The 27,320-nt window shown below is 58.8% G+C and overlaps 3 protein-coding genes across 3 annotated transcripts in view; 2 read left to right on the top strand and 1 right to left on the bottom strand.

Moving 5' to 3' along the window:
- Positions 1 to 65: 65 nt before the first annotated feature.
- Positions 66 to 14,748, top strand: tml1 (R-SNARE, Tomsyn-like family; the record flags this gene model as incomplete). The annotated part of the gene is made up of 27 exons (XM_002946471.1): positions 66 to 245; positions 723 to 966; positions 1,310 to 1,430; positions 1,752 to 1,961; positions 2,268 to 2,406; positions 2,628 to 2,838; positions 3,159 to 3,312; positions 3,862 to 4,073; positions 4,346 to 4,589; positions 5,028 to 5,136; positions 5,261 to 5,486; positions 5,911 to 6,096; positions 6,466 to 6,671; positions 6,797 to 6,946; positions 6,989 to 7,100; positions 7,388 to 7,452; positions 7,774 to 7,953; positions 8,366 to 8,452; positions 8,522 to 8,705; positions 8,866 to 9,096; positions 9,395 to 9,682; positions 9,934 to 10,114; positions 10,498 to 10,754; positions 11,231 to 11,427; positions 13,443 to 13,606; positions 13,763 to 13,775; positions 14,692 to 14,748. The coding sequence occupies 27 exons, from the start codon at positions 66 to 68 to the stop codon at positions 14,746 to 14,748; spliced, it is 4,608 nt and encodes a 1,535-aa protein (XP_002946517.1).
- Positions 14,749 to 16,130: 1,382 nt separating this feature from the next.
- VOLCADRAFT_86533 (uncharacterized protein) lies at positions 16,131 to 20,940 on the bottom strand (the record flags this gene model as incomplete). The annotated part of the gene is made up of 6 exons (XM_002946302.1): positions 16,131 to 17,076; positions 17,400 to 17,466; positions 17,770 to 18,013; positions 18,327 to 18,433; positions 18,992 to 19,895; positions 20,482 to 20,940. The coding sequence occupies 6 exons, from the start codon at positions 20,938 to 20,940 to the stop codon at positions 16,131 to 16,133; spliced, it is 2,727 nt and encodes a 908-aa protein (XP_002946348.1).
- A 573-nt stretch (positions 20,941 to 21,513) lies between these two features.
- Positions 21,514 to 27,320, top strand: part of VOLCADRAFT_86532 (uncharacterized protein) — a gene marked incomplete at both ends in the record, with an annotated part of 10,922 nt that continues 5,115 nt past the window's right edge. The window contains 7 exons of the mRNA XM_002946470.1: positions 21,514 to 21,574; positions 22,874 to 22,974; positions 23,141 to 23,272; positions 24,648 to 24,672; positions 24,902 to 25,104; positions 25,198 to 25,349; positions 25,832 to 26,316. Of these exons, the coding sequence (XP_002946516.1) occupies positions 21,514 to 21,574; positions 22,874 to 22,974; positions 23,141 to 23,272; positions 24,648 to 24,672; positions 24,902 to 25,104; positions 25,198 to 25,349; positions 25,832 to 26,316 (1,159 nt within the window). The remainder of the gene's footprint in view (positions 21,575 to 22,873; positions 22,975 to 23,140; positions 23,273 to 24,647; positions 24,673 to 24,901; positions 25,105 to 25,197; positions 25,350 to 25,831; positions 26,317 to 27,320) is intronic.

Raw genomic sequence — 27,320 nt, 5'->3', positions numbered from 1 at the left:
AACATCTGAGTACTTGTTTCGCTTGCTGGCATACACATGGATCGCGATAACCTCTCCAAATGAATATGTTTGGTTTTGGATCCACTTCGATAAGGAAGAAGGACTCAAAGGCCTCGGCTGAGACACAGGCCGACCGGTTGCGCGCAGACGCGCTAGCCGGTGTAGAGCGTGCATTGCTATGGACTGCGGGCATTCCTGGAACAGCGGACGCGCTGGCTTACGAGCCTGTGCAGGGCTTGGTTGCGGTGGGATGACTCGCGCAAGTGTCTACGGTTGAAATGAATCCCCTAAACTAAACGGTATTGTTTGCAGATTGCAACCAGCGATGGAAAGGTAAAGGTCCTTGGTTGTCCTGGCTGTGAGGCGACGCTGTACTCTGCAGCAAGGTATCCCTATGCGACACGCCAGCTCCAGTTCCTTCAGAATAGGGGTGTGCTCGTGCGGGTGTCAAAGGTGAGCCCAAATAACCGGCCTAGGGGGACGCTGAATTGGCGAGTCGGGCTGTTGCAAGCGCGTTCCATAACCTAAGCTCTAATTTTCTAGGAGTTTATGAACTCCTTGACCAGTCCGCGTTGCATTTTACCGTATTGAGGAGTTCGTGCAATTGGAGTGCACGACAAAGGTTCTGGTAACCTTGCAGTTCACTTGCTGAACACGCCTCCGCCTATCGTCTCTACACCCACGGCATGCATGCCCCTGCACGTGGTGCTGCCCTATGCTAGGGTGGGTTCATGGAAAGCTGGTCCGTTGCCTCCGGTAGTGCCGCCGACGGCGCCGTGCGGTCCCTGGGCACGGTCAAAGTACGTGCCGATAAGATTTGCTGCGTGGCGGACATGGCTCGTGACCCATACGTGTTGCTGGGTTGCTCCAGCGGCTCGCTGCGCATCGCCATGTTGGTGGATGCCGCAGGCTCTCCGACCACGCAGCCATTACAGGCGCGTGGGTTCACTGTTGCTCCATATCGCGGTGAGTTGCAAAAGGAGACATCTTGGTTGCGGTTCGTACGCGGGAGACTGCTGCTGTTGCAGCTGCTTGTTTGCGCGGGCGGATTGGTTGCACGTCTAGAAGGCCTAGAAAGCCGTAATATGCATTAGCTGCCTGCCGCGCAACAAGGGGGAGCCGAGGCGCGTTGGATGGCCAATCAAAGATTTCCTCAGGCTTAGTTGCTGTACAAGCTTTCGCTTTAGTGAATGTTGTGGCGCCATGCAGTTGTGCGGGCATTGGGCGCTTTAGAATAACAGAGGAAGCACTGCGTCGTGTCACATGGATTTCGTTGCAAACTCGCGTACACACCGCATCTTCCCTGCAGTGCGGCCTCATGAGATGTGTGGCGAAGGGGAAGTGCGGCAGCTGGCTGTACAGAGTTTCGGTCCAATACACCGTGCGCTGGTGCTCTTCACTGCGGGTATGGTCTCCGTGTGGGACCTGAGGTGCGTGGTGGATGCTCCCGGGTTTTAGAGATGGCGGCGATTGACGATATTTTGTAACGCGCTTATTGGCACCTCCTGGACTAGGGATAGAAGTGTTGATTCCCAAATCCTTCAGGGGCAGTCCCATCTAAGCCACAACGCGAAACGCCAGCCTACTGTTGCAAGGTCGTAGCCGTATCCCCACGTGCCGGATCGCGTTTTGCCTCCATATGCAAAGCCTACAGGCTCTACGCCCGTCAGAAAGTGATTTGCGTCTTCGGCCTTTCGTTGCTCATCGGAGCCGCGCTTCTGCTCTTGCTTGCGGCTCGGATTTGCCTGCAGAGCGGTGGAGCTGACTACGAGCATCAACCCGACCAGCTCGGACGCTGCAGATTACGCATCCGCCTTGGCAGACGTCGGAGAGGTGACAGCGGTCTGTTGGATCGGCACCGAACGTGGCGATTTCGCTACGGGACACGCGGAAGGCAGTGTCCTGGTTTGGGCCCTCCCTGGGCTGGAACCTGGAAAGGCTGCGGTGGCAGCCACGATGCGGTAGGCAGCAGCTAGGTGGTGGCGCGGCAGAAAGACATTTTTTCATTCTGATTTGCCTTAGGCAAAGGCAATGACGCCGCAAGGACGTGCATGCCGCTGTTTTTACCGGGGCAATGGGTCCTACGCCGTGACGGCATGTCATGCCAGCTGCATCTTGAAAGCCGACCGCTATTTCTCAAACCTTGCTTGATCGCGCAGCAGGAACTCTTGGCTACCATCGGTCGACTGGTGCTCTGACACGCTGTCTGTCGCGCCCATTTGGAACGGTACCTGTCTGGTACGGTTGTCCTAACCTCTCCTTGACAGTGTGGTCAGGGGCCAGGCGGAGCCGGTTCGCATGCTGCGCTGCGTTTTTGGCGATGTGGACGGCCTGCTGGTTCTAGGAGGTCAGGAGGTAGCGCAACCGGAGGGCCTTACCTGGATACCGTTGCCGGGTGGCGATGAGGTGGGTGGTGCTGATCGGGGGCACTCATGTGCTGTCAAGGGAGCCGGCAGTAGCCGAAAGTCTGACGCCACTACAACGAAGTCCAGAAGGGAGGCCCATGAACTTTATCCTGCCCAAAGGCTCCTTGGGCAGATCTCCGATGCGAGCATGCTGTTTGAGGCTCTTGGTCTGTTGAGACGGAGAGGTTCCTAAGAAATCGGATTGGGCCCTCCTTGTGCCAGGAAACGCTAGTCGAGGAGGAGGAGGGAGAGGAGGAAGGCGATGGTAGCGAGAAAGGTAGCAACGCGGACGATGAGACGGCGGGCGAAGAGGGCCAAGGCTTGAGTCGCAGGGGCAAGGCTTGCCGGCTGCCCAGGCACCCCCATACGAAGCTGCCCTGGTTTGGCCATATTATCGGCTTCTCTCTGGTGATGGATGGAGGCTGCATAACAGGTGACGGCCCCTCCGGGGCACCTCTCAGGGTCGTACACTCGGGACAGGAAGCGGACCGTGTTGCCGTTGTGACCTGCGATGGACCCACATCGCCATGCGAGTTCCCTGTGCCCGACAACCTCGGCACCAGCTCCTTGACGATTAGCAGTTGCACAGCTAAGAGCTGCGGGGGATGACATTTTTTATTGCGTGTGGTGCTACATATCTGACCGACTTATGTTCTTAAACATGCAGCAATTGAGCGGGTTGACGTGTTCGCACTCAGGGAACCGATTTGTGGGTGTATCGCATGTGAGCTCGCTGTGTCATGGTATTCGCAGGCTACGAGGCCACGGCCGCGGTGCTTCAGTTGGTGGAGGGGGGCCAGCTGGTGCTGTACAACCTAAAGGATCAGCAGCCGCACATGGTTGCGCCGTACTTGCAGCAGCGAACCCCCATCACCGTCACGGAGGCGCCACTGGTGCCGGTGCGGCGGTAAGTGGCGCGCTGTACGGGCGTGTTGTGGGTTCAGGTAACTGGGCCGTCCCGACCTATGAGCTCGGGGCTTCTCGAGCCCATTGGTTGATGGGCCCGAAGCGAAGACGGCTCTACGGCGTGTGAGGACAGATGGACTGTACTCGGCGGTTGCACACGGCAAGGAGGTCGTGACTGCGCATCTGGCAAAAAGCACACGGGGATGTCCCCTGGCATTCCGGCAATCCTTGAAACCCACAGGCTGGGCGTGCTGGATCAACGACAACCTAGTTATGGTGTGTTTCATAAGGATTTGGAACCTCTAGGGTGGTAAAAGCAAGGAACGTCCCCTACCGTCAGAAGCGGTCGCCTGCACACACACATATAAGTTGCATGTATTCAGCCATAGCGGCCTTTAATCGCTCATAGCCGCAGCTGCTCGGGAGCACTTGCATGCATGCTAATATCGCTGGCCTTCCGTTTCGACTAGGCTACGCCGCCGGCAACCGGACCCACACTGCTCCCCTACCCTTGCATATTTTCAGCTTTCCGCCTCTTGCTCTTGCTCAGATCTTTGCCTCCGGACGCGGACACTTTCCACATCCGTTTCAGGCCTGCTGGCTGCAGCCCCAACGCCATCACTTTGACTGCTCTCCGCAAGGTGGCCGAGGAGGGGGGAAACGAACAGCTTGAAGGCTTAGCCTCCAGTATGGAGGCGTTCACATGCGGCAGGGCGCCCCCGCTGCCATCGGACGCAACCTGGGGCCTCTTGTACTGCACTGGTAAGCGCTGGCTGGCGGTGAGTGCTACAGCAGTCACGGGTATTGAATATATGAGCCCCCAACTTCACACATGGGCGTGAGCCTGACACGCAAAGCCAAACCACGCGCATCGGAGCCCTGTCAGGTTGCCCCGGCCCAGGCGCCCTCCTCACCTGGAGGCGGACTAAGCAACTATTATCTTACTTAGCTCAAGGCTTCTTGGGTTTATATTTAACCCATCCCTTCTCTTTGCACTCCGCGATCCATGCTCCATTTTCACGCTTGTGCTCCAGGCTACAAGGACGGTGGTGTGTGCCTGTGGGACTTGCATGGAGGCACCACGCGGCTATTGTGCGCTGCACCTGCCGGAGACGCGGAGGCCAAGCTGAAGCGCAGCAGCGCCAGCAGCGGCTCCGTGACCTGCCTGCACCTGGTGTGGTCTACTGGTCTGCTGCTGACGGGCCATCATAAAGGCGAGGTGCGCATGTACCAGTTCAGCACCACGGACCGCCAAGTGAACTGCATTACGCTGGAGAGGTGAGAGTGCAGAGGTAGGAGGCCGGGATAAGGAGTGACAGGATGGCCATGGGGGGGAAGCGCGTGTGCCGGGTTCAACGTGCGGGGACGGGAGGTACTGTGTTTGCGTCGCTCCGGTTGCGACGCCCAAAATTTGCTAGCCATTTGTGCTCTGCGCTGCGTTGGTGGCGCTCATGACATGGTCGAGGCTTGCAACGTATGACGTTACAATCGGTTAGGAATGTCCCAGTTGTGTTAAACGACCTAGGCCACGACTCAAGTTGATTCGGTTTTTGGAGTTAGGACCAGGCTTGGGTTAGTTCCTTCATTTGTGCTGGCTGCTTCAACAACGAAGCAGCGGCTTAAGCCACAGGGCAGCACCGCAGATGCGGCGTCAGTCGACTGAGTCCCTTGTTTAAATCGCGAGTCGTGCACATCCGCCTTTCCCCGTTCTTGCAGCATCAACACTCCCGGAGTTGCGGGTTCCCTGCATCAGCCGGCCGGGCTGCAACTGCGGCTGTGCGTGCAAGTCAGCTCAGGCGAAATCACCAGCCTCGCGTACTGCCAGGTGGGTCCTAAAGGTTGAAGGTTGAAAGGCAAGGAGTGCGGTTTAGCAAGGCCATATGTGTAGGCTGTCCGTCCTGACTGTTCAGGCTGAAACCCCCGCCTTTCACGCTATGTGTGCGTGCTAGGCTATCCGCGCCGTGGCGGTGGGCGACAAGGCGGGCGGTGTCGCGCTGGTAGACACAGCCAAGCCGCTGGTGCGATGGTACGCCATGCCGGCACAGAACGCCGTGCTGGCGTGCGCACTTGCGCCGCTGCCGCTGCCGCCTGCAAAGCTGCGGGTACCTGAAGTGGTGGGCGAGGATGGCACCCTGTCGCATGCGGTTGTCATCGCGGACTCGGAGGGGCGCTTGGGTGAGCAACGAAAGGGAGAGGGGGTAGCCATGGTTAGGTTGTAAAGGCGTGAAGAAAGGGAGGCCGGGTCGAAGCGGCGTGGTAGGGAGGCGTAGGATGCGAAATGGGCGTGTGTTGGGGCAGGTGTGCTTTTGGTAGGGGCGGGGTTACCAAAGAAAAGAACAACCGGCATCGCCACTTCGTTAAGGTGTGTGCCCGCTGCAACGCAGTTTCAGCTACGGGTCCTCAGGTACTGCGGTTTTAGAAGCCTGTGCTTGCTGCATAGCAAGCAGCTCTTGTGGCCGAAGTGGGTATTGATTGGAGGCTCGTTGGCGACGTGTCTCGATGCAGTTGTACTTTCCCTAAAGTCCATTAGGAATTTCTTCCCTGCACCCTTTCCTTTTTTTATTGTCCGACGACGGCTTTACTCTCTGTTCACCCTCAGCCGCACTGGACGCTGCGAGGGGCTGCTTTATCGGCCGCAATGGCGAACTGACTCCCAAGAACCACAGCTACACGCTTATGTTGGAGCTCCTGGACGAGAGCTTCATGCCCATCTGGTCCCGGCGACAGGTTGGCGCGGGATGCGACCAGGCGGCGCTGGGCGGCTGCACGTCGGGGTCATCTAAGGGTAGGGTGGGTGCCAGTCCCGAGTCGCTTCGCAGGGAGTGGTAGTCTGCTTGCCTACTTAAAGGATTTACAATACTCTTCCAAATATATCAACACCGGGTTTGACCCACGCTTTGCTGCTTTGCTGTCTTGTGTGTTGCCGTATGTTAACCGGTGGCGGTCGGCGGTGGCGGGCCCTTGCCATCTTACTGGCTGCTTTCACTTGCTGACACTCAGAATTCGGGTTGCCAACGATGGGATTTGGGTTGCTCGAACACTCAGAATTCGGGTTGCCAACGATGGACCGCGGGAGCGCGTTGACCAAAATTTAGAGGGTACTTCACCGCTCCAAACCTACTTCCCTGACCCCTTGACTTTCAACGCCACACAGGCCGTGGCACCCAAGCCCGAGGCACTGACAGAGACGACGGAAATTACGGATCCGTACCGCGGCATGGAGAACTGCGCCGTAGCCGGGGACACGGCAAGACAGGCGAAATGGACGGCGACGATGATAGCAATAGCGAGGAGGATAGCGAGGCGGAGGACATTGATGGGATGGACGTTGACACATTGCTAGCCAAGGCGGCGATGCAGGTACAGCAGCGTATATCGGTGTAAGACGGGGTGGGGCGATAACCGCAGGAAATGAAGGCGATTTATAAAAGGTGCTCAAGCGCACGGTTCCCCCGCGGTGGCTGCTCTTGCTGTGTGCCAACCAGCCAACGCACTGGCCGGTTGGTGGTCAATGGCCGTGCGGGTGCCTGACTTGGTGCCACCGCTGTGTAGATGTGGTGTTCGGAGTGTGCATGGGCATGCTTCCGAACGGCTGGAGAGCCGTTAGCCGAGTTTCCCGGGGCCCCATACTTCTGGTCAGTCCCTGTCTGACCCGCGCGGGGTGGTTTGCTGTCCAGGTGGGTGGACGTGCAGCTCGGAACTCTCCACACCGCCGGCGAAGCGGAGGGGACATCCGACCACGCGAGCACAACCGTCGTCGTGGCTGCCAGGGCGTCAACGACTTGGAAGGTAGGATTGTGGCTTATCTGTTGTGCGATCCATGCGCAGTATTTGTGGTGTCCATGCGGAAGCGATGTCTTGTGCACAAACCTGCTGGAGCGCCCCTAGCTCACCGCCGCGCTTTCCTCTTTACCGGCAGCATTTCCCGTTTGCTCAAGACACTACGTCGCCGTGTGCTCATTTGTATGTTGTGACGCCCTCCTGTTCCTGCTGTGGACAGCGGTAATTGTCCGTCGGAGTCCCCCACCATATCCCCATCCAACCCCTGCTGCCGTCTGCCTCCTCCCCGCATGCAGATGCCACCGGCGCACCGGCGATACTGACCTCTTGTCCTGACCCCGCTGCCCACTACATGCTCCTGGTGAGTGAGGACCACCCCAGCTGTCTCCCCAGCCCCGCGCACCTGGAGGGCAAAAGGAAGACCCTTGGGGGCCTTAAGGACAGCACCATCAACACGGGGCCTGCCCATATGCAGCTCTCTTAAGCTCCCAGTTAGCGCGGGCCTCCACCTCTAAGCTCATGCTCGCTCAACCGGCCCTCCTCTTCACTTCAGGTCCTTACGAACACAGTATTGGGGACCATTGGCGACCCGGGTGCTTGGCCATTTGGCCATGGGCACTTGATGGCTTTCGCAGTTTTCACACGCGCCCAAACACCCCATCCCCGCTCCTGTTCCCCCCAGGTCACGGACCAGTATCTGCGGCTGTACTCGGCGTCCAATGTGATGACGGGGGAGCGCTCCACGTTGGCTAAACGCAGCCCGGCGGCTCAGCAGCAACTGGTGTACGCGCGACCCATCCAAGTGGCGGGGGCGCCGGGCGTCATGGCGCTGGCAGCGGCAGAGCATGGCCTCTGTGCGCAGGTGGGTAGAGTAAGGGCTGGGGGCGGGGGACGATGCGGTGCGCGTAAGCAGAGGCGCGGAGGAGGAAGTTACAGGGACATTGGAGCCAGCTCACGATATGGATAGGGCGACGGGGGTTGTTCGGGTTATGCGGACACGGCATTATGGAGCCGACGATGGAAGGGTAGTCCGGATCAGCCTAGTACCACCACTTGCGCCGGTGATGTGGAAAGTTTTAGACTGCTGGGGGTACGAGACGTAGCATATAGGGCCCCTATTGTAATCTCACGTACGGCTGTGTGGAGTTGCACGTCGTGCGGCCCCCTTTCAAGTTCTCGCGTCGTTGGCCGTTTGACCCTTGCGTCCTCTGTATTTACTCGTTAAAACTCGCGCGCCAACCTAGCACAGCTTGGCCTTCCTCCTCCTGACACAGGACATAGTGTCTGGAGCAGTCCGTACACCTGCACGTTCCGACAGCGCTCTTCTCACGCTGCCACTCCTTGCACCACCATCTACTGCTGTAAGCTGTCCCATCGTCGTTGCCCGGTGTCTCAACTTTTCATCCTTTGGGTTTCTCTTTCCGCTGCAGGTGTACTCCCTGCCCTCACTGGAGTTAATCCATGAGATGACTCTCTCCTCCTCACTGTCCTGGTACTGGGACGTGCCTACCGGCCACGAACGGCATCTGGGCCGCCTGGCCGCCACCAGCCGCCTGGGCCACCTGCTGCTGCTGGGCCTCAGTAACGAACTGCTCGCGTTGGGTCTGGCTGCGGGTAGGGAGCCCGTCTTGCGGAGGGGCGGAGGGGCCTTAGGGGACTAGGGAGCTAGGCGGACGAGGGCTGGAATGGTTATCAGCATCCCATTCATGGCCCTCTCCCAGCCTCATTGCCACCTCTAATGCCGGCACTGACAATGCGACTGCGACCCCCGCAGGTCTTCCTCGTCCCATCCCGCCCCTCTCGCTGTTTGATCCGGCTGCCGCCACCGCCTCCCTGGCCGCCGCGGCTTCCTTTGAGGATGAGCACCACTTGGCAGCGGCAGGAGGCCGGCTGATGCGGCGGACAGGGAGCCAGGGTCCCCAAGGGCAGCTTCAAGGGGAGTTTTCAGCCGTGGGCACGGAGGGGCAGGCAGCGACATCCACCGCCATGTCCGAAATGATAGAAGGTGGGTGGAAGTGGGGGCTTGGGACACAGCATTATGGCACACGCGATATGGCAGGACCCACCGCCACCACGAAACGCAAACCTTCTGAAGCCCCTCTCCCCTCACAGCCATATGTCAGACCAGCATTTTACGGACCCAGATAACCGTATGGGTCCGTATGGGTCCGCGTGCTCACGCCCTTCCCTCTCAAGGTATTCCCCCAACTCGTTCCAACTCATCCCAACTCATCCAAATCCAACCCGGCACCGGCCCGCTGCAACCCGTTGCCCCCGTTTTTGCGGCCATGGCCCGACTCCAGGCATGGACTCGCCCATTGTCCGAACGGAGGGCCACCGAATGGACCGAGTGCTTCCCTCCGCCAACGCCAACGCCGCCCTGGCCGCGCAGCGTGCCGCTGCGGGTCGCGTGGCGGATGTTGCCAAGGAGGCCAACGTGGCGCTGAGCCGTGTGTTCACCCGGGTGCAGCAGGGGCTCAGCCGGGCAGTGGAGGAAACCACCCGGGGGGTGCGGCAGCTGGCCACCAACGTGGAGAAGGGGGTGGCGACCATGATGGACGGAGGCGGTGGCGGCCTTGGGACGTGTGCCGGTGAGGCGGCCGGGCCGGTGGTAGGGTCGGATGTTGGGACTAGGTAAGGTGGAGGAAGCGGGAGCGCCCTGTGGCCTACGGGGTCAGGGCCTATGTTCAGATGGTGGGACGTGGCCTGGGGCAAGATGATCCGTGGGTGGAGCCTTAACACTTTTCATGTGGATGCCTTATGCTTCCATGATCCTATATATACTCGCGCATCACTGCACCTTCCCCCCCACGGCAGCCCTCACGTGTCTCCTTCCTTGTAGACGTCCGCGGCCACAGCACCGAGTGGTACGCCTCGCAGCCCGACCTGGGTGCCATATTCTCCCGCAACGTCCCCGATGACGACGAGCCGGTCGCCCGGCTGAGGCGCCAGCAGCGGCAGGCAGGGCACGGGGATGCGTCCGGGAGCGACGACGAAGAGGACATCAGCTTCCTCACAATAACGTGAGTCCCCCGGTTTATCTGCAGCACAACCCGCACCCGTGTTGGCACACAATAGCCTTGGCCGTCATCTTCAGGTCTGCGCCATCATGCTCATTCGCGTTGAAAAGAGGCGCCCTCACCGAAGCCCCTTCCCTTTGGCCCCTCAGCCATTCCGAACAAAACCCCATCCCGACGCCCTCTACACGCCCCTTTCCCAGGATGTGGCTCAGGTCCCTTCCTTTTCCGCTTTTCCGTGAGCCTGACCTCCTGGGGCCTCCATTCGGTTCGTTTTACTAGAGCGCTCGGACCGTGCAAATTGAATGTGAACTGTCGTGATAACCCATCCCCTACCTAGTGCGATCATCTGGCCGGGTGCTCTCACCTTCCAACGTCCGCAACCCCAGGGACGACGAGGACGAGGATGCGGGCGGAGCTCGGGCTGCTACCGCCCGCCGGCGTGATGGCGGCGGCGGGGCACCCCGGGGCGCAGGGCCACCACTGCCGCCACGAAGCCATCCTGCCCAGCAGCCTCCGGGCTCAGCAGCAGGGGCAGCGGTCTCCGCGGCGGCGCGTGGGCAGCCCCGACGGCCGCACCCGTCGCCCAGCTCGGCAGTCCATAGCGCCGGCGGCGAAGAGGGCTCCCTGCGCAACGAGCTGTTCGGTGCGGGAAGGGGGCCGAGAGAGTGTGAGGGGTGTCCGTCGCCATTGCTGAGCTCGCCGATGTCCGGGGGGACATTCAACCGAACTTCAGCGTTGTTCTGATGTCTGATTGGATGACCCTGACCGACTTACTGGTCGGCTCGTTGAGCAAGAAGATGCACACTTGATGGACGGGGTTCACGACTGGACAACGTGTTGGATGGGGATGACATAAAGTATTGCATGGTCCTCCCAGCGCCCTTCCGCGCGGTACACGTTTTTTGTCGCTAAAAGCGCTTCACTTTAGGGGGGAGGAATATAGCAATACCTCGGGGCGCGAACCGCAACCCTCCGTCTTCTCTGTTCCCTGGTATGGGATGGAGGTCCATATTTGGCTCCTTGTTCTTCCCACATCAATCCTGCGTAACGTTATCCTGTCTAATTCAACCCCTGCCTGCACCACGTCCGCTGTTGGCCTCACGCATCATATTTGGCCAGCTGGCGCGCGCCCGTACGTGTCGGCCGGCGGCGGTGGCGGCGGCGGCGTTAGCTTGGGATCTTCCCGGCCGAGCCACGGCCCTCCTGGCACCAGCGGGACCTCACAGCCACGTGCACGTACGGCAGATGAGATCAAACGGGCGTACGGTCGGCCTACCTCCGCAGCTACTGCCAGGCATGTCGCTCCGGGTTTGAGGGTGCGGGTTTGGGGCGCTGGGCCCTGTGTTTGTCCGGGTCACGAGTTTCTGTTGTAATTAGAGCATACCTGCTTGGGGCGGTGCGACTTGGTTACCGCCTGCGGCGTGTGGCAAGGAGGTACGATCCTAGCTTCGTTGCAGGCTAGGATTCGCTTCCGCGGATGGATGTCAGTTGGATACCGTTCCAGTCGCTTTTCAGCGTAAGGCTGGAGGACGCCATGCGATGTCTGCTTCGTCTGGTTTCTGGGTAACTAACAATAGTTGGAACAATACCTTTTTCTTGTCCACCATAAAGGTCCAACGAGGTGCGGTCGGTGATGGAGCAGAACCGCAGCAAGTTGGAGGAGCGCGGGGAGAAACTGCGGCAGCTCAATGACAAGGCGGCCGACCTGGAGAACACCGCGGCGGGCTTTGCGGAGATGGCCCGACAGCTGGCTGAGCGAGAGAAGAACAAAAAGTGGTGGCAGTTGTAGCCCTCTCCTAAAGGGGCCCAATTAGCACCTGGGCGCTATCATTCCTGGTCGCCAAAGACCGGCGCGATAATTTCGCGATGCTCAGTGCTGTGGTGATGAAGTGCTGTGGCTGAGTCGGCGTGCGGGGCCATCCGCCTTCAAGCCCGAGCTCGGAGAATGTTATCGCCGCAGACGCGCGCGGGTTTATATGCAGGTTTATTTGTATTATGTGCCGCTGGCAGTGCATTCAAGCCGTGACTCTTGGCGGAGTCCGTCACAGCCGAGAAAGGAGGATGCGACCGGCCGCATGTGTCTGGCTGCAGGGCTTATGCGTTGACGGCACAACCCGCTCAACGTATAACCCAGATGACAGCGATTGACAATCGATTGCAATCCACGTGCTGTCTGTCCGTGAAGCGACAGGCAGCCCAACGCTGCTGCTGTCCGCTTTTGCGTGTGCCTATATTGAAGGAGCTGCGCACTCGACACGATCCAGGGATGCAGGGCACTTAGACCCCCTTGCGGCACGCCCGAGACACTCAGTCCCGGGCTTCGTGTATGGATCATATTGTTACATAAACCTCCGAGACGTCGTCTTCCCTGTACAGCCATCGCCAGGCAGAAGCAGCTAGTTCACAACTACCTGACAACACCCCGTCCCTCAACCAAGTGGTAGGGAAGTCCTATCAGGGTCTAGCTTGCATTGCATACATCAGCATCACTGTAGAATAGTTTGCTCTCGCATTCCTACGACCATGGCCAGCATGCGATGCCATGCCGTAAGAATTGACTCATGTTACGACGGAATACAGTGACGGAATACAGATTCAAATTCAAACGGCGTTCGTAAAATACTCAGGCATACTCGCATATACGTATGCAGGCTTATTGGGTTTCAATGTTTGACCGTTCCGGCCTTCGACAGACGCGTTTCCTCCCCGAGAGCGAATTTGATGGCAACAGACGAACGACGGAAGGTTTCGAACAATCGCCATTTCACTGCGCGCTAAACTCCGTAATACCTCCGTACTACCTTAGATGGTAACTCCTCAACCTGAAAAATCACATCTCACATGATATACACGGACCGCCGCCGGGACACTCTCCGCGTCCCCTGCCGACCCGCGGGTCAAGAGCCACAAAAATCAAGAGTAACAGAGGTTGTAACGCAGCAGCTCATATCGGGTCAGGGGGGAGGCTGCAGATATACGCACATACGCGCGCACATAGCGACACATTCATTCCTGAACGAATGAGTAGGGGGGAGCAAAAAGCAAGCCCGTTCGTATAGCAAGCCGAAAGTCGCCCAGACGGTCCGTTTCCGTTTTCTGGTGTAAAATACCCTTAGACCACGGCCAGACACGTTGCCATCCAGAGCGCTTTTAAAACTGCTGCAAGCATGCATTATTTCAAAAGCAGCAGGGAAGCGCAAGATACTATTAACAAATTAAGAGATACCGGATATTCCAGCTGCGCTGCAAGTTGTGGTCCACCCAAGCTGCAACACAGCAGCAGGGTTCCGTACACTCGCAACATGCTGCCCGCTCATCCAGCCACCTTCAGGACAGCAGCTCCAACGTTTCCCAAACGCTAAACACAATCAGATGCTGGGGAGCCTGTATTGCAGTGCACCTGCACGGCGTAATGCTTCAGAATCCAGAATCCAACATCCGTACACGACATGCCGTATACACAAGCGTAATGGGGCCAGCTGCTCGCGGTGGAGGGTAAGTCCGCCCTGCTAAGCACCAGCCACACCCTACACACACTGCTACCTCCTAAACTGCATCATCACCATTATTATGGTCATCATCACCAGCATCAAACAGCAACAGAAAGTACGACATTCATTTTACCCACACACACGCGTTTCTCTGGACCAGGAGGGCATCGCAGGTACGTCGTGATGCCACAAAATTGATGTGTGTGGGCTCCAAAGCTCAACAAAAAAGGCGTCATCCACTCCTCCTCGAGGGAGGAAGGGGTGTTTAGCTGCGCTGTTTAGCTGCTGCCCACTACTGGGGGAAGCGACCCTTCTCGCCCGACCTTCGGCTTCTCTAAGTCCCCCCCAAACACACAAACCCACCGAGAGCTGAATCCGAAAAGGGGCCACCCGGCGTCCTCAACACACCACCGCATCCTGTGGCTGTGATTGGTGGCGCCATCAGCTTCCCCTAACTAACAAATCTCCCCATCCCTGCCCTGCATGTTTTGGCAACTTTGATTGATTAAAACCCCATTCAAACCCGTTAAAAAGGTCAACCGCGAACAAAGTCCGGTCCGCAGCAGGGCGGTCGAAACAGCACGAAACGCCCTCCTCCGTGAGTCAGAGGAAAAAAAGGACCATTGAGATAGCTCCAAAACGTCCTTGCGGTTGGTAACTTACGGACAGAAAAGCAGGGGGGAATTCCCGAAAGGGGGAATTCACCTGACACCTGGCCACCTGGAAAGTCCCCGAGGGCGCAGGGAAGCGATCCAGATGTCATCAGAAAGGCCTCATATACCAACGGCCCCCAAGTAAAGAGGAGGCAACGAACGATATTCCACCACCTACCAACCCACCACCAGCACACAACCAAAATCTGGACCTGGATATTCGACCAGGGCCATCACGCAACGCGGATGGCAGGGAGGGCCGTATCCACCCCGGCCGCCGCCACATTTCGACAGTCTGATGATGTATGCTTCATGTTGTGGTTGCTATTGGATTATTGTACGGCATTGCAAAATGCTCAAAAGTTTTCTTCTACTTGGGTTAAGCAAAGCCCCCACCGGCCCCGTCCCCAATGCACCACCACCATCACCACCACAGGTGAAGGCGAAGGTCGAACGACGAACCACGACAAACAAACCAGGTGACATAAGCTGAGGACAAACGGAGATCATGCTCGAAGAATAAAAATCCCCTCGTCGCCCCCACCTCCTCCTCCCTCCAGTGAACCAGGGTAAAAAAGGGAAAGGTGGATTGGGGGTTGCTGGGACAGCGGCGGGCAGGGGAGGCGCTGGGAAGGGCATGACGGGGTTTGGTGCAGTGCGGTGATAATGAGCGAGCGAGCGAGAGTGCATGGGGGTAAGGGACCTCCTCACTAATAAATACAGGTGGCACAAAATGACGATGATGCTGATGATGTTGGCGGATAAGTGCTCTTGTGCACGGTTGCTTCAATTCAACCCCCCTCCCCAGTAGCGCAACATTAATATACAAAAAAAAGTCCAGGTCGTAACCAAGACAACAGCCGCCTAACGAACAAACGGACAAACCAACTAATGACAGCATTTTCAGCTGCAGACCCATGCATACATAAATATACCATGGTATATGTATCTATATATATACCATGTGTCACTCATGTCGCCCAGTTCAAATCTACAAAAGTCCAGTCCCGCGTTCCAAAACATCTGAGAGAAAGAAATCCCCCAACCACCAACAAACGACTATACGACACAGAACTGAAAGCACTGCCAGGCTGGCGAGGAGCTGGGGTGAAGGACCGGGCGGCGGGCGAGTGGGACGAGGAACAGGGACCCTCCAAGGAAGGAGAAGGTGCCACCATACTTCCTTCCCTCCCTCCCATTAACAGGCCCCAGGCGCCAATGTGTGTGTCGCCTCGGGGGGCACTCAAATCCCCCCCCCGGGGCCCCCAACACAACACATACATACACACATACACGTACCGCTGGACAAACCGCCCCGCCCGACACCTCCCTCCCTCACTCTCTGCCCTCCTCCTGCCCCAGCTTAAGGCCCCTAATATTCCCTTCCATCACTGCGATCATCACTACTACCACCACCACCACCATCTCCTGCCGGCCCGGCCCCTAAACCCCGGACGGGATGGGGATGTTCCCCCCGGGGCAAGGGACCTATACCATCACCCTGACGGCCGCCAGAACGAAACACCAAGGTACGCCAGTGCGGACATGGGAGCACGAGTACAGGTGTATGTATATCTGCACTCGTACAGTTCTGGGAGGCCCCGGCCCCGGGGCTGTTCAGCCCATACCGTTGGAAAGGGCGCAGGGGGGGGGATGGACTTCCGTGGTGCCGCCCCGGGGGGGAGGAGAGAGGCACGAGCGAGCAAAGGACACCCGACCAAACCCAAACCGAATAAACAGTCCCGTAATTTCATTCCAGTCTTTTATTGCGTTAGCATTGCAATCCAAAATCTTTCAAAACCAGCAGCCGCTATGCAGGATTGCCTGCCTGCCCTCGAGACTGCTGACCAGGGCAGGGCAGGCAGGGCGGGGCTATCAGCAGATGATGCTTTCGGCGGCGGCGGTGGCGGCAGTGGGGGTGATGACGGAGGCGGCTGTAGTGATGGCGGATGATGTCGCGTGGGTCAGTGTGGAGGTGCCAGAGGCGGTGATGGCGGTGGGGGTGATGGTAATGCCCGGCGGAGATGCGGGGCCCGAGGGGCCGCTGCGCAAGCCCCTCATCCGCGTGGCAATGTCGCCCCCTCCCCCGGGGGTGCTGCGGGAGCTGGCCTTCCACACGCCGTCGCACGCGGAAGCAGCCGCAGGGAGGCGCCGAAGATCGGCGTGGGGATGTGGATGCTGATGGCGGCGCAGTGGTGGCGGCGATGGCGGCGGCTCTGCCATATCCGCCGCGCCGCCGCTGTACACTTGCGACACCGCGAGGAAGGTGGCGCTTATCGCCGCTGGCGTCAGCGGCGTACGAGGACTCGGTCGTGCATTCCCAGTCCCACCAAACAGCGATAGCGGGGGGACCGCGGGGCCGGTCTTCAGAGCGCCGGCGGCGGAGGTGGCAGCGCCGACAAAGGGCACGCAGATCGGCATCGACCTGCTTGCGTGATCCGGCGGGCACTTGACAGCAGCGCTGACGCCGCCGCCGCCAGGCGAGTGGGACCTGCCGGCGGCCGCGACAGCCGCCGCCGCGGCGGCCGCCGCTTCCACGGATAGCGCGGAGCTGTGCCGCTGACGGAGAGGTTCTGCGGCGCCCCGGATATGCCGTACCATTCTTCCTAGAATGCGCGCCGCCACCTCAAAGGTGGGTCGCTCCGCGGGGTTATAGTCCGTACATGCAATAGCTAGGCTTCGGAGCGGGCCGTACAGTGAGCCGTCTGAGGGCCATGTGAGCTGCAGGGTCCCAGTTACAAGGCCCATCAGCACCTGTGGAGTGGTAAGGCCTACATACGGACGAACACCAGCCGACATCTCCCACAGCATCACACCAAAGCTGCAGGGGAGCAAGGGAAAGCGAGGAAGAGCGGCGGGGCGGGGACGGGGCAAGGGGGTGACGGCTGGTGGTTAAAACACACAACTACATTTACGAAACACGTGGCTGCGGCGCAGCACCACGGCTGAGCGGGGGAGGGCATACACCGGAATACGCCCTCCCCCCGGCAGGCGGTCTAGGGCTAAGGCAGGAGGGAAGGTAAGGAGAGTGTGAACCCCGGGTCAAGCTGACGAGGTGGGCTGGGGTCTGCGGTGGGCAGGGTTGCAGGTGAACCTGGGGACCGCCACTCCCCCTCCCTTCTCCCCGCCCACGCACGTACGCACCTGTACACGTCAGACGCCTTGCAGCAGCTGCCTTTGGCCGCCTCAGGAGCCAGATAGGCCAGAGCACCTGGGGGAAGAGGGCGAGGGGGGGGAGTATGTGGGGAGAGAAAAGGGAATGGGGGAGGTTGTGGGGAGCGAAAAGGGAATGGGGGAGGTGCGGGGATAAGTTAGGGTCCTTGTCCATCTGGGGAGGCCTGACAGCCGCACGCAGTGGCGGCGGCGGGGACCTCTAGCGGGCGCTGCAAGTAATCACATGGCCCCCCTCCCTCCCTCCCTAAAAGGGGCCGCCTTCCTCCTTCCCACCCTGCCCCTCGCCTAGCCCCCTGCCCCTCGCCACAGCTCTCTGCCCCCCCGGCAGCTCAGCACTCACCCCACTCGTCCGAGGACAGCTCCACCGTCTCCCCGCTGCAGGGCCGAGCCAGGCCCAGGTCAGCGACCTTGGCGGTGTAGCCCCGGGGGTCTGTGCAGGTGCGACCTCCCCCCCGCCCCCCTGGCCCTGATGATGACGATGACGATGTGCAGGCGGCGAACTGGCAGGGGGAGCCCTTGAGCAGCACGTTGGTGGGCTTGAGGTCCCCGTGCAGAATGTCTAAGCCGTGGAGGTGGGCCATACCCTATGGATGCAAGGAATGGGAGAAGGGGAGGGAGGGGGGGCGGGAGGGGAAAGGGGAGGAGGACGGCCTTGGGAATCAATCTGCCTCGGGAGCAGCAATGGATCTTGGATGCAGCAATGCAGCATGGCAGGGGTTGTGCGGGACAAGAGGACAGGAGCAACAGCGACCAGGGAGCGAGCTGCAGAGTGGAAAGAGCTGTTCTCTCTGTGCATCACGTTAGAGGAGGCCCTTTCGACATCTCCCTGGCCCTTCATCACCCTGGCCCCCTGCCGGGCCTCAGCAGCCGTTTTCCCTTCTCCCCTCCACCGCGCACCTGCGCCAGCTCCTGGGCGGTCAGCAGCAGCGCCAGCAGCTTGGGTCGCTGGTCTGCCGCCCTGCGGGCGCTGAAGTCCCCTCGCGTGATGGCCTGGTGCAGGGTGCCTGATGTGGAGCGGGGCGGAGGGCGGGGGAGGACAGGTAAGGTGGGTGGGCGGGCGGGGTATCAATGCGCGGTCAGCGATCGACGGAGCTCCCCCCTTCCCTCCCACACGACACAATGCACTGGCAGGTAGAGCAGCGGCAACAGAGCACCTTCCGGGGAATGGCGACGTACCTTCCGCTCTCCTCCCCACCGGGAGGGGGGCACCGAGGTAGGGTGGGGGTATCCACATCTGTGACTGCCCACGTCCTAGCCGGCTGGCAAGGGGACCTGTCTGTCTGTCTGTCTGTCTATCAGTCAGCCAGCCTGTCTATCTGTTCCTGCCCAGCTGCTGCTGCTGCTGCTACTTACCAGATACCTTAGCAGCACTCCCCTTCCCCCCCCCCTGCACCCCTCCCCTCCCCGCCAGGCTGTTAAAGGTCCCCAACCCAACCCAACCCGCAACTACGTGGGGCAGCCCTCTCCTGCTCCCGCCGCTCTCTATCTTCTCCCTTCCCTCCTGCTCCTGCACATACATACATACATACACACACATACATACATATACACACAATACATACCTGCATCCATGTACTCCATGACCACCAGGGTGCAGTGGCGACCCGTGGCCGCATCCGCCGCCAACATCTGAAGCGCCTGGAGGAAACTGATGCCGCAATCACCCTCACCCTCATCATCACCCTCGCAGCCCTCTTCAGGCCCCTCCACCTCCTCCAAGCTGCCGTATCCACACGGCGGCGCCCCAATCGCGGCGGAGCTGGCAACCCCGGAAAGCTGCCGCATGCTTTGCTGCTCCTCAGGTTGTTGCTGTTGGCTACGGTTGCCGTACTGTGTCTTGTTCTGGTTGCCTCCCGCCGGGGGTGGGCGTGGGGAACGGGACTCCATTTCCTCGTCAGGTGCAGCGAAGGCGCTCATCATCATCAACATTCTGCTGCTGTTGTCCTTGGCGGTGCTGGTGTTGAGCTCTAAGAGGGCCGCCTGCTGCTGCTGCTGCGGCGGCGGCTGTTGTTGGTTTCGCTCTGTGGGATTGGAGGGAGGCGACTCAGGGCCTGCCGCTGTCGCTGTCGCTGCCGTGACCGGCCCCAGGTGCCCGCGAGTGGGCATCCCGCGGTCCGGGGACTGCAGCAGCAGCACCGACTGCGCCCACCGGTGCGAGCGGGACAGCGATTGGGAGGACGACAGCCGCTGCGGGGGACAAAGCTGTTGCTGCTGCTGATGATGATGAGGCGATGTGAGTCGCGGAGGTCCTTGCTGCTGCTGCTGTTCTTGTTGTTGTTGTTCCAGAACGGCAGCCTCCATTGAGCGGCCAAGGGAGGAGCTCTTGAGCAGGGACTTGTGGCGGCGGCACCGCGACCGTATGGCCACCCATACCTCGGGGGTGAGCTGCGCATTAGCGGTGGCGAAGCACTGTACGACGCAAGGGTGACTCAGCACCCGAGTTAGCACCGCCTCGGTCAGGCAGCGCTGCAAGTGGGTGTTGTCGTTGCGGTTACCCAGAAGAAACTTGGAAAGAGCAAAGCCAGGAAAAGGGAGATGAAAGGGCGAAAATGGGGGTGTCATAAGCAAAAAAAAGGAAACAAATTGCCTAAGTCGAAACTGCAAACTGCTAGAGTGGAGGGTGGGTTAGGGAAGGTGAAGAGGATGGAAGTGGGGCGGTGGGGCGGGTAGGAGCGATGGGTGGTCGTGCCGCTGGTTTGTTAAACCGACGGCTACTTCATCTCGTGACATGCAATTTAGGTACAAGGGATGTCTGGGCTTCTGCAAGTTCGGCAATTCGCTATACAGAAACAGTTGCCCATACAGTTGCAAGCCGGGGCTGTAGAGGAAGCCGAGATGTCTGGAGTGAAAGTACCTAACTCGGCTAGAGGAACCGTAATTGAAAAGAGGCACATCTGTATAAACATACCTTGACAGCCACCCGTGCACCATGCCAGAATGCTGAATACACAACACCGTTAGAGCCCTGGACATTTATGGGAAGCAAGGTAGAAAAAGGCTCGTAACGACGAAAGGAAATTATTTGGTTGGTATTTGTGCCCAAGCTGCTCACCTCTCCCACGTAGACCAAATTTTCTAAGGAACCGCAAAGGTCTGCCAAGTCCACTTTGCTACGAGTTTGCGGCGCGGCATTGCTACCCAGGGCGTCGGACTCTTCACGAGTAGTCCCCATGCTGAAATCCTCGTTGTCATCGTTGGCAAATGGAAACACATATGCTAGCGGGTTAAGGCTTGTTGGAGTTGAAGAGAGAGCGCTGACGACCGTGTCCTCAGAAAGTCGCAAGCCATGCTGTGAAGCTTTGCGCACCCTCGAGGATGATACGTGCACAAATGGTGCCCGCTTTGAGGTTTCTTCTTCTTCATCAAGTGACGGCGTGAGACGTACGGACAATGAGTTGCCAGTCGTTGTCTTGCTCGGAGAACCGGGTTTCGCAAGTCCTTTGGCGTACTCCTGTGCAGCGCGAGCTTCACCCGACGCTTCGGGATTCACACAACATAAGAGCCAGCTCATAGTTGGGGAGCTCCGTGGCAGGTCATGATAATGTTGTTGAAATTTCACTAACAAGTATTTGTAGCTGGTGTATACGATATGAGTGAACAATCATGTCAACTGTTTCTATAAAGGTAGTGTTTGAATGCTGATGGTTACGCGAGAAGCATGGGTGCTCGTCCTGATTCCAAATCTGAGTCCGTCTCGTCCGAATCTTTGGACCTTTTGGATTCACCACGGTTTCTTCAAAGCAATGATACAATAGTTATAGACTCATGTACTCTTGAGAGCTGCTAATTAAGGAACATACGTCCCAAAGATTGTGGGCCTCAACTTTCCTACTCGCTGGGCCTCGCCTATCTGCATAGCTGAGCTTAACATTTACGAATCCTTTGGCTCTGATGGGTGGCTCAGAAATCAGCTGTTCATGCCTGTACAGTCAGCGTCCCGAATCTTCGCTGTATTGATTCTGTACGGTCAAAGGGCTCCGAATACTATTTCATCCATTCGGCCTTGTAATTTGTTTGCCCCATTGCTCCTTGCTACCGTGGCTTTTGGTGTATTAGGCGTAGCTGCGAGTTGTCGTTTTTGATAATGGGAATGGTTTCTAAGTTCTGCGTGTTTGCGGCGACGGTTGCACGCAAGGAACAATCCGGTGCGTTAGGAAAAGACCCTGCTCGATCCCGAACATTATGATCACGTTAGGGTCATGCTACGTTCTGATCGTTTCATATAACTGACGCCTCCTGGCTATAGGCTGAACATGTAGGCATGTAACCCCAAACCAAACCAAACCCTTTCAGACTTTACCCCATCCACGCAATATCTTCTACAATCTCGCCTCCAGGGTATCGGAAGACTTGCGGACACAGCCGCCGCTAACGATCTAGTTTCTACACAAAAGCACCACCAGTTGCGGGCCTGCATAAAGCTGCATAATTATACCAGTTTTACTGCACGTGTAATTTGAGTATCCACACTGAAGGCAAACGTATTGATCAGTATCAATGGTGCGTGAATGCAGATGTGAAGGAAGGGAACCCTTAGCCGAACCATATTCTGCCCCAGTGCGCCAAGTTAATTGATTCGCGGACAGCACCGTTGAACTTAACTGATGGGAAGGAGACACGCACAATCCAGCCAGCGCACAGACTGTCAGAACCATATGAACTGCGCCGACACCGACCGGGGCACGCAACCGTACCCACAGGGAGATCACCGAAGCACTCAGCTTCAGCTGAAGAGGGTTCTATTGTCCAACAAAAAGCATCCGCTCACCCTTATCAACGCAAGGCGCCGTCGTCTGTTCGAATCCTAATAGCCAGCTACATACGCCAGTAGCTCAGATGCCAAGCAACCTCCGTTCCACCGAGGGCATCCTCTACAGCTGCGCGATCTACCAATGCACTCACATCAGTCCCAATCGCCACCCTATCCATGCGAATCCTGCCGCCGCCCGGTTTCGTTATCCAACCACCATCTGGTATACAGTCTGGTCCAGGCCGTGTGCAGAGTTATTCCTCCTCCGCCACTGTTCCGCGGCAGTGTATAGGTCCTCGTATCGGGCTCCCACTCCTCCCTCCTGCCGCCCGGCGCACTGGAGGACCCCGGTGGCTCCAGCAGCATTCGACACCGCGCGAACTATTTCACCCGGGTGGGGGGACCAGCGGCGGGATGCGTGTGCGTGTGTTCATAAGTGTGCATCTCCTGATCCAAGGGGTTAACCAACATCATCAGCCGGCCGCTGCTGGCATGCCTCCCTAGCCGCTGCTGGCGAGACGTGTCGCATGTCGTAGTACAGCTCAACTTTCCTTCCCACAGCCGTTACACACCGCCGCCGCTTGTTAAGCTTTTGTTCTTTTGGCACTTCTTCTTCACTACGTATCTTGACAGCTCCGAGACCGCTGCAGGCCTGCATCTAACTGCACCTCTGAAGATCTGCGTACGGCCCCAGTACCGCATGGCAGTCTGTACAGCCCTAAGTACAGCACGCCAGGTGATAATGAGGGAGCGGGACGCGACCAGCGGACTGCGTCGAACCGTTGGGAGGTGGGGGTGAGAGCGATCCACTGCGATTCCGACAACTCCTTATGCTAGAGAAAGGCTCCCGGTTGCTCTGATCCTGTAAGGGATTAAGGCTTCCTGCAATCTCACCGCGCCCGCACATCCGAAAACACGCGTCGGCACCACACCAGCAACGGACTGCCATACTGCCATGCAGGATTTCGCAGTACAAAACGACGGCAGTCCCACTCCGTCATCCCCCGCAACAACCAGCAGTTCCGCCGTCGAGCACAGGAGCGAGCCCAACCTGAACACCGATTACGGTGACGTCGGACCAACCAGCATGTCGGTAAGTTGGCTGCCCTCGAGTTCCCACGAAGGCAGGTTAACTTGCCCTGTGCCAACACAATTGATGCATGCATGGTCGCCGGCACCTTCGCACATTGCACAGACACTCCATGCGTGCGAAGTCGTTGGCGGGGGATCCGGGGTTGGCCAGTACTTGATTATGCGTTCACCTGAAAGCGTGAAGTGTTTAAGAGTTGCAACGTCCGGGAAGCCAACAGTTGCTCAGCGGTTAGGAGTTGATACGTCCGCTGCAGTGTTCGAGGTTCGCGTAACACCCGCGATAGTACACAAGAGCCCACCTTCGCAGACCTCACAAATTACACGACGTTTCGAGGAGCATATAGTACATGGCACTTGGGCCTTTGCCTGCAAAGGCAGTTGAGAAAGTTGTGGAAGAATACAAACGGACAAAAAGACTAACCGAATGGCTACCTTTTGGCGGTCCAGAACTGCTTTGACGACTGCCATTGATGCCCCGCTGACCACCGCAGTCGCACCCATTAGGAAGACCATAGTCCCGCCGGCAGCCAGGAACGCACGGCCCAAAGCTCGGCTGGCGGCCATGTTGCCAGATATGCTTGTAAAACTTAAATTGTGATGTTTACCTAGAGCATGCAAGCGGATGGTTTCGCTGCACACGAACTCAGCTTCGCCTGGATCATGATCAGGCGGATTATTCACGAAATGGCAATGCAATATACTCAATTTCTTCTACACATAAGCATGTAGCCGTTGCATGTATGACCTGTACTGCGGTTGCGCGATAGGGATGCATACTCCACGACAACTGTTGCCTTTTGGCTCTCGCCCTTGGAGTGCATCGCCCTTATGCTCCTTCAGTGTCATAATATATTCGCTTGGCTTTATTAGAACTCATTGCTTATGCGCTAGAAATACATCTCCTGCAGAAAATGGTTTCTGAGTCTAGGTGACGAATTGGAGCAATACTGCATGGATCGCTGCCGAAACGCACAATTGTCCATGCTTATATGCTAGCATTTACATCGATGCGAGATGCAGCTCCGGGTATTGTAAAGCGCGCAGAGGGTTCTGTCGCGAGAGGGATCAGCGCCTACAACGCGGCGTCGCAAAAGGAAGCACTGAGGCTTGGGAGGTTGCTTTGTTAGCAAATGACTATATTGCCGTCCTATGATGCTGTCTATACCTTAGTCGACCTACCGTCCAGCTAGACTCTGAGCTTCGTTGTATGTCTGTGCTGGATGTGCCTAAAGCTTGCGGTACATTCAACATTTCGTCGTATAACGTGAATGGAGGAACGACGGAAGACATCGCTGAGGCTTAGCTTGGCGACTGAGGCCGGGCAGAGCACGGATACGTCCTTCAGTGTTCCTGTGCGCCTACATCCCCACACGGAGTCGCTTGCCGCGGTTCTCATGCCATGTGCGTGCTTGCCTTGCCACAGCTTCGGCGGATGCTTGCGCCTGGCCATCTGCCTTAGGCAACGTGGTGCAGTACGAAGAGGGAGACCCGCAGCTGGGCGAAGAACCTATGTAACTGCTTTTGATCATTAAGGCCTCAACCCGCAGAAAAGCTTAATGATTCCGCTGCCCGCTACTTGTGCCCTTCTGAGCTCCAACCCCTGCCCGCCGCTTTCCCGTACAATCCACAGATGCAACTGACATACACCATGCGGACACCACAAACGGCGCCCGCTCGCCGCGGTACGACGTTCGTACGGACTTTTTGACTGAAGCGAATCATCCCCTCAACCACCACAAGCAGCCACAGCCGGAACTGGTGCTGGGTGCTTCCAGGCGGGGTGGGGGTGGTAACGGTTCCGGCAGCAGCAGCCCGGCACCCAAACGTGTGTGGGTGAGCCCCCCTGCACCTGATTTCCTGCGTGACCTGACCCGGCAGCTTCAGCAGCAGCAGCTACAGCAACAGCAACAGAACCGGTCCATGCAGCTACAGCCATTGACACAGGACATATTCCCCGACCGCTACGAGTTGCCGTACGAGCTACAGCACCAACTAGAGCACCAGCACCCGCAGGGCGGACCACATCAAGTGCAGCAGCAGCAGCAGCAGCAGGAGCCTCCTGGTATCCATGACACACGGTGAGCGAGTGGGCGGCCTCAGGGAGCGAGTTTGTGTAGGTGGCTTGGTGGCCTTGTGAGGGGGGATGTGAACACGTCTGAGTTTGGGTCCGACTGCACTCCCGCCCTCCCTCCCGGTCACTATCCCCGCCCGCGGGTCAACTGGCGGTGGCTAGGGGCCCAGGGGGCGGAGTGTGAGGGAGAGGAGACGAGAAATGTGATGATGAGGGGTAAGGGCCACTGAGGAAGGGAGTGAGGGGGTGAGCGAGCAAGCAGCGTTACAGCGGGCCAACAGTCAGGTGGGTAGTGGCAGCATGTGACTGCGCCTACCACCACCACCACCACCACCACCACCACCACCTCAGTCGCCCAGCGGGGTCCCTTTCCCCTTTTCCGTTCTCTGTGCCAAAGAAGAAGAAGAAAGAGGGGGAGCGAGCACCAAGCAAACCAGGGCCAGCTAACCCAGAGCCACATCACCCAACCCCACTTCCCCCCTACACCAGGAGGTTCATGCTGCTGGACGCAACCCCGGTACAACAGCAATTTACCAGCACCAATAATAACACCAATAACAGCAATACAGCTACGACCAACGGCGACGTCAACGGCGCCGCGCACCTGCCCGCCGCGGCGGCCGCAGCAACAGCCCATCGCCGTGAGCCCGATGGCGGTGTGGCGGTGCCCGTGCACCTGATGACCTCCCTGCTCGTCACGGAACCCGCGAGCGGCCGGCAGCAGCAGCATCACCTCCACCACCTCCACCACCACCAGCAGGAGCAATCGGAGCCCGGGAACCCACCCACGCGAATGGCAGGAGTCGCTGGAGGGGGCAGCTATGGAAGCAGCGGTGGTGATGGTGGTGGCGGTGGAGGGGATTTAGGGCGGACAGTGGCAGTCGTAAAGTCGCCCGAGGGCCAGCTGGAGGTGGGAGGCGGTGCTGGTGGACTAGCTGGAGGTGCGGGTGACAGGGAGGGGCACTCTGAGGGAGGTGCGGGAGGGGGAGGTCCGCGCAACACGATAAAGTTTTGGAAGTTCGGGATTCCCGGAGGGCCCCTCCCCCCGCTTCCCCCGCTCCTTCACTCGCTCGTGGTTTGTCTTTTCCCCTGCTTCCCCCGCTCCCCCGCTTCAATCGTGTGTGGTTCGTCATTCCCCCGCTCCCCCGCCCCCGGGGGACTGGCAGGAAGGGGGATCCGTATGCGGCCACTCATCCCCCGGCGTGTGTGTGTGTGCGGGGGGGGGGTAGATGGTGGACTGGTGCCCGTGTTTGTGAGTAGCGCTATGCAAGGGGACCTCCAGCAGCCCCTCCCCCTTGCCCCCGACCCCGCCCCCAACCCCCCATGTACACGGCCCGCGCACACCTCGGCTGCTGCTGCTGTGGCTGCGGCGGCGGCGGCACATCTGGCTGCTGGCTTACCCCAGTGCCCTGCCCCGCAGGTGGCGGTGGTGGTCAACCAGACAACCGACCTGACCTACACCACCATCACCACCGGCATTACCCGCAGAACCAGCAGCAGCAACACCAGCAGCAGCAGCAGCAGCACCATTACCCGTACCAGCCGCCGCCCTGTGGACCCTACCCAGTGACTCAACAACCCCCACCCGGTCACACCCACACGACCGACAGCCCCTCGGCCCCCCTCAGCTCCGGAACCCGCCTCATGCCCCCTCCTCCACAGCCCCCGAAGTCTCCCCACCCGGGCTCCACACCCACACCCACACCTGCCCGCGAGTGGCGACCACACCTCACCCTCCCGCAACAGACAACCGGATACAAACATCAGCAATACCACCACCACCAACAACAACAACAACAACAACAACAACACTTCTTGCAAGGGCCGCCGTCGCTGCAGCAGCCGCAGCACTTGCACCCCTATCCCCATCACCCCCAGCATCACCACCCGTGGGCGATACCGCCAGTGGCCGTCAGCGCCACTCCGGGGTTACACGGTGTGGGTCCCCAGGGGCTAGGGCGGGGGCCGCCGAGGGGCG

Source organism: Volvox carteri (assembly GCF_000143455.1).
Source record: "Volvox carteri f. nagariensis unplaced genomic scaffold VOLCAscaffold_3, whole genome shotgun sequence".
Classification (NCBI taxonomy): domain Eukaryota; kingdom Viridiplantae; phylum Chlorophyta; class Chlorophyceae; order Chlamydomonadales; family Volvocaceae; genus Volvox; species Volvox carteri.
This window is presented reverse-complemented; position numbering and strand designations above follow the sequence as displayed.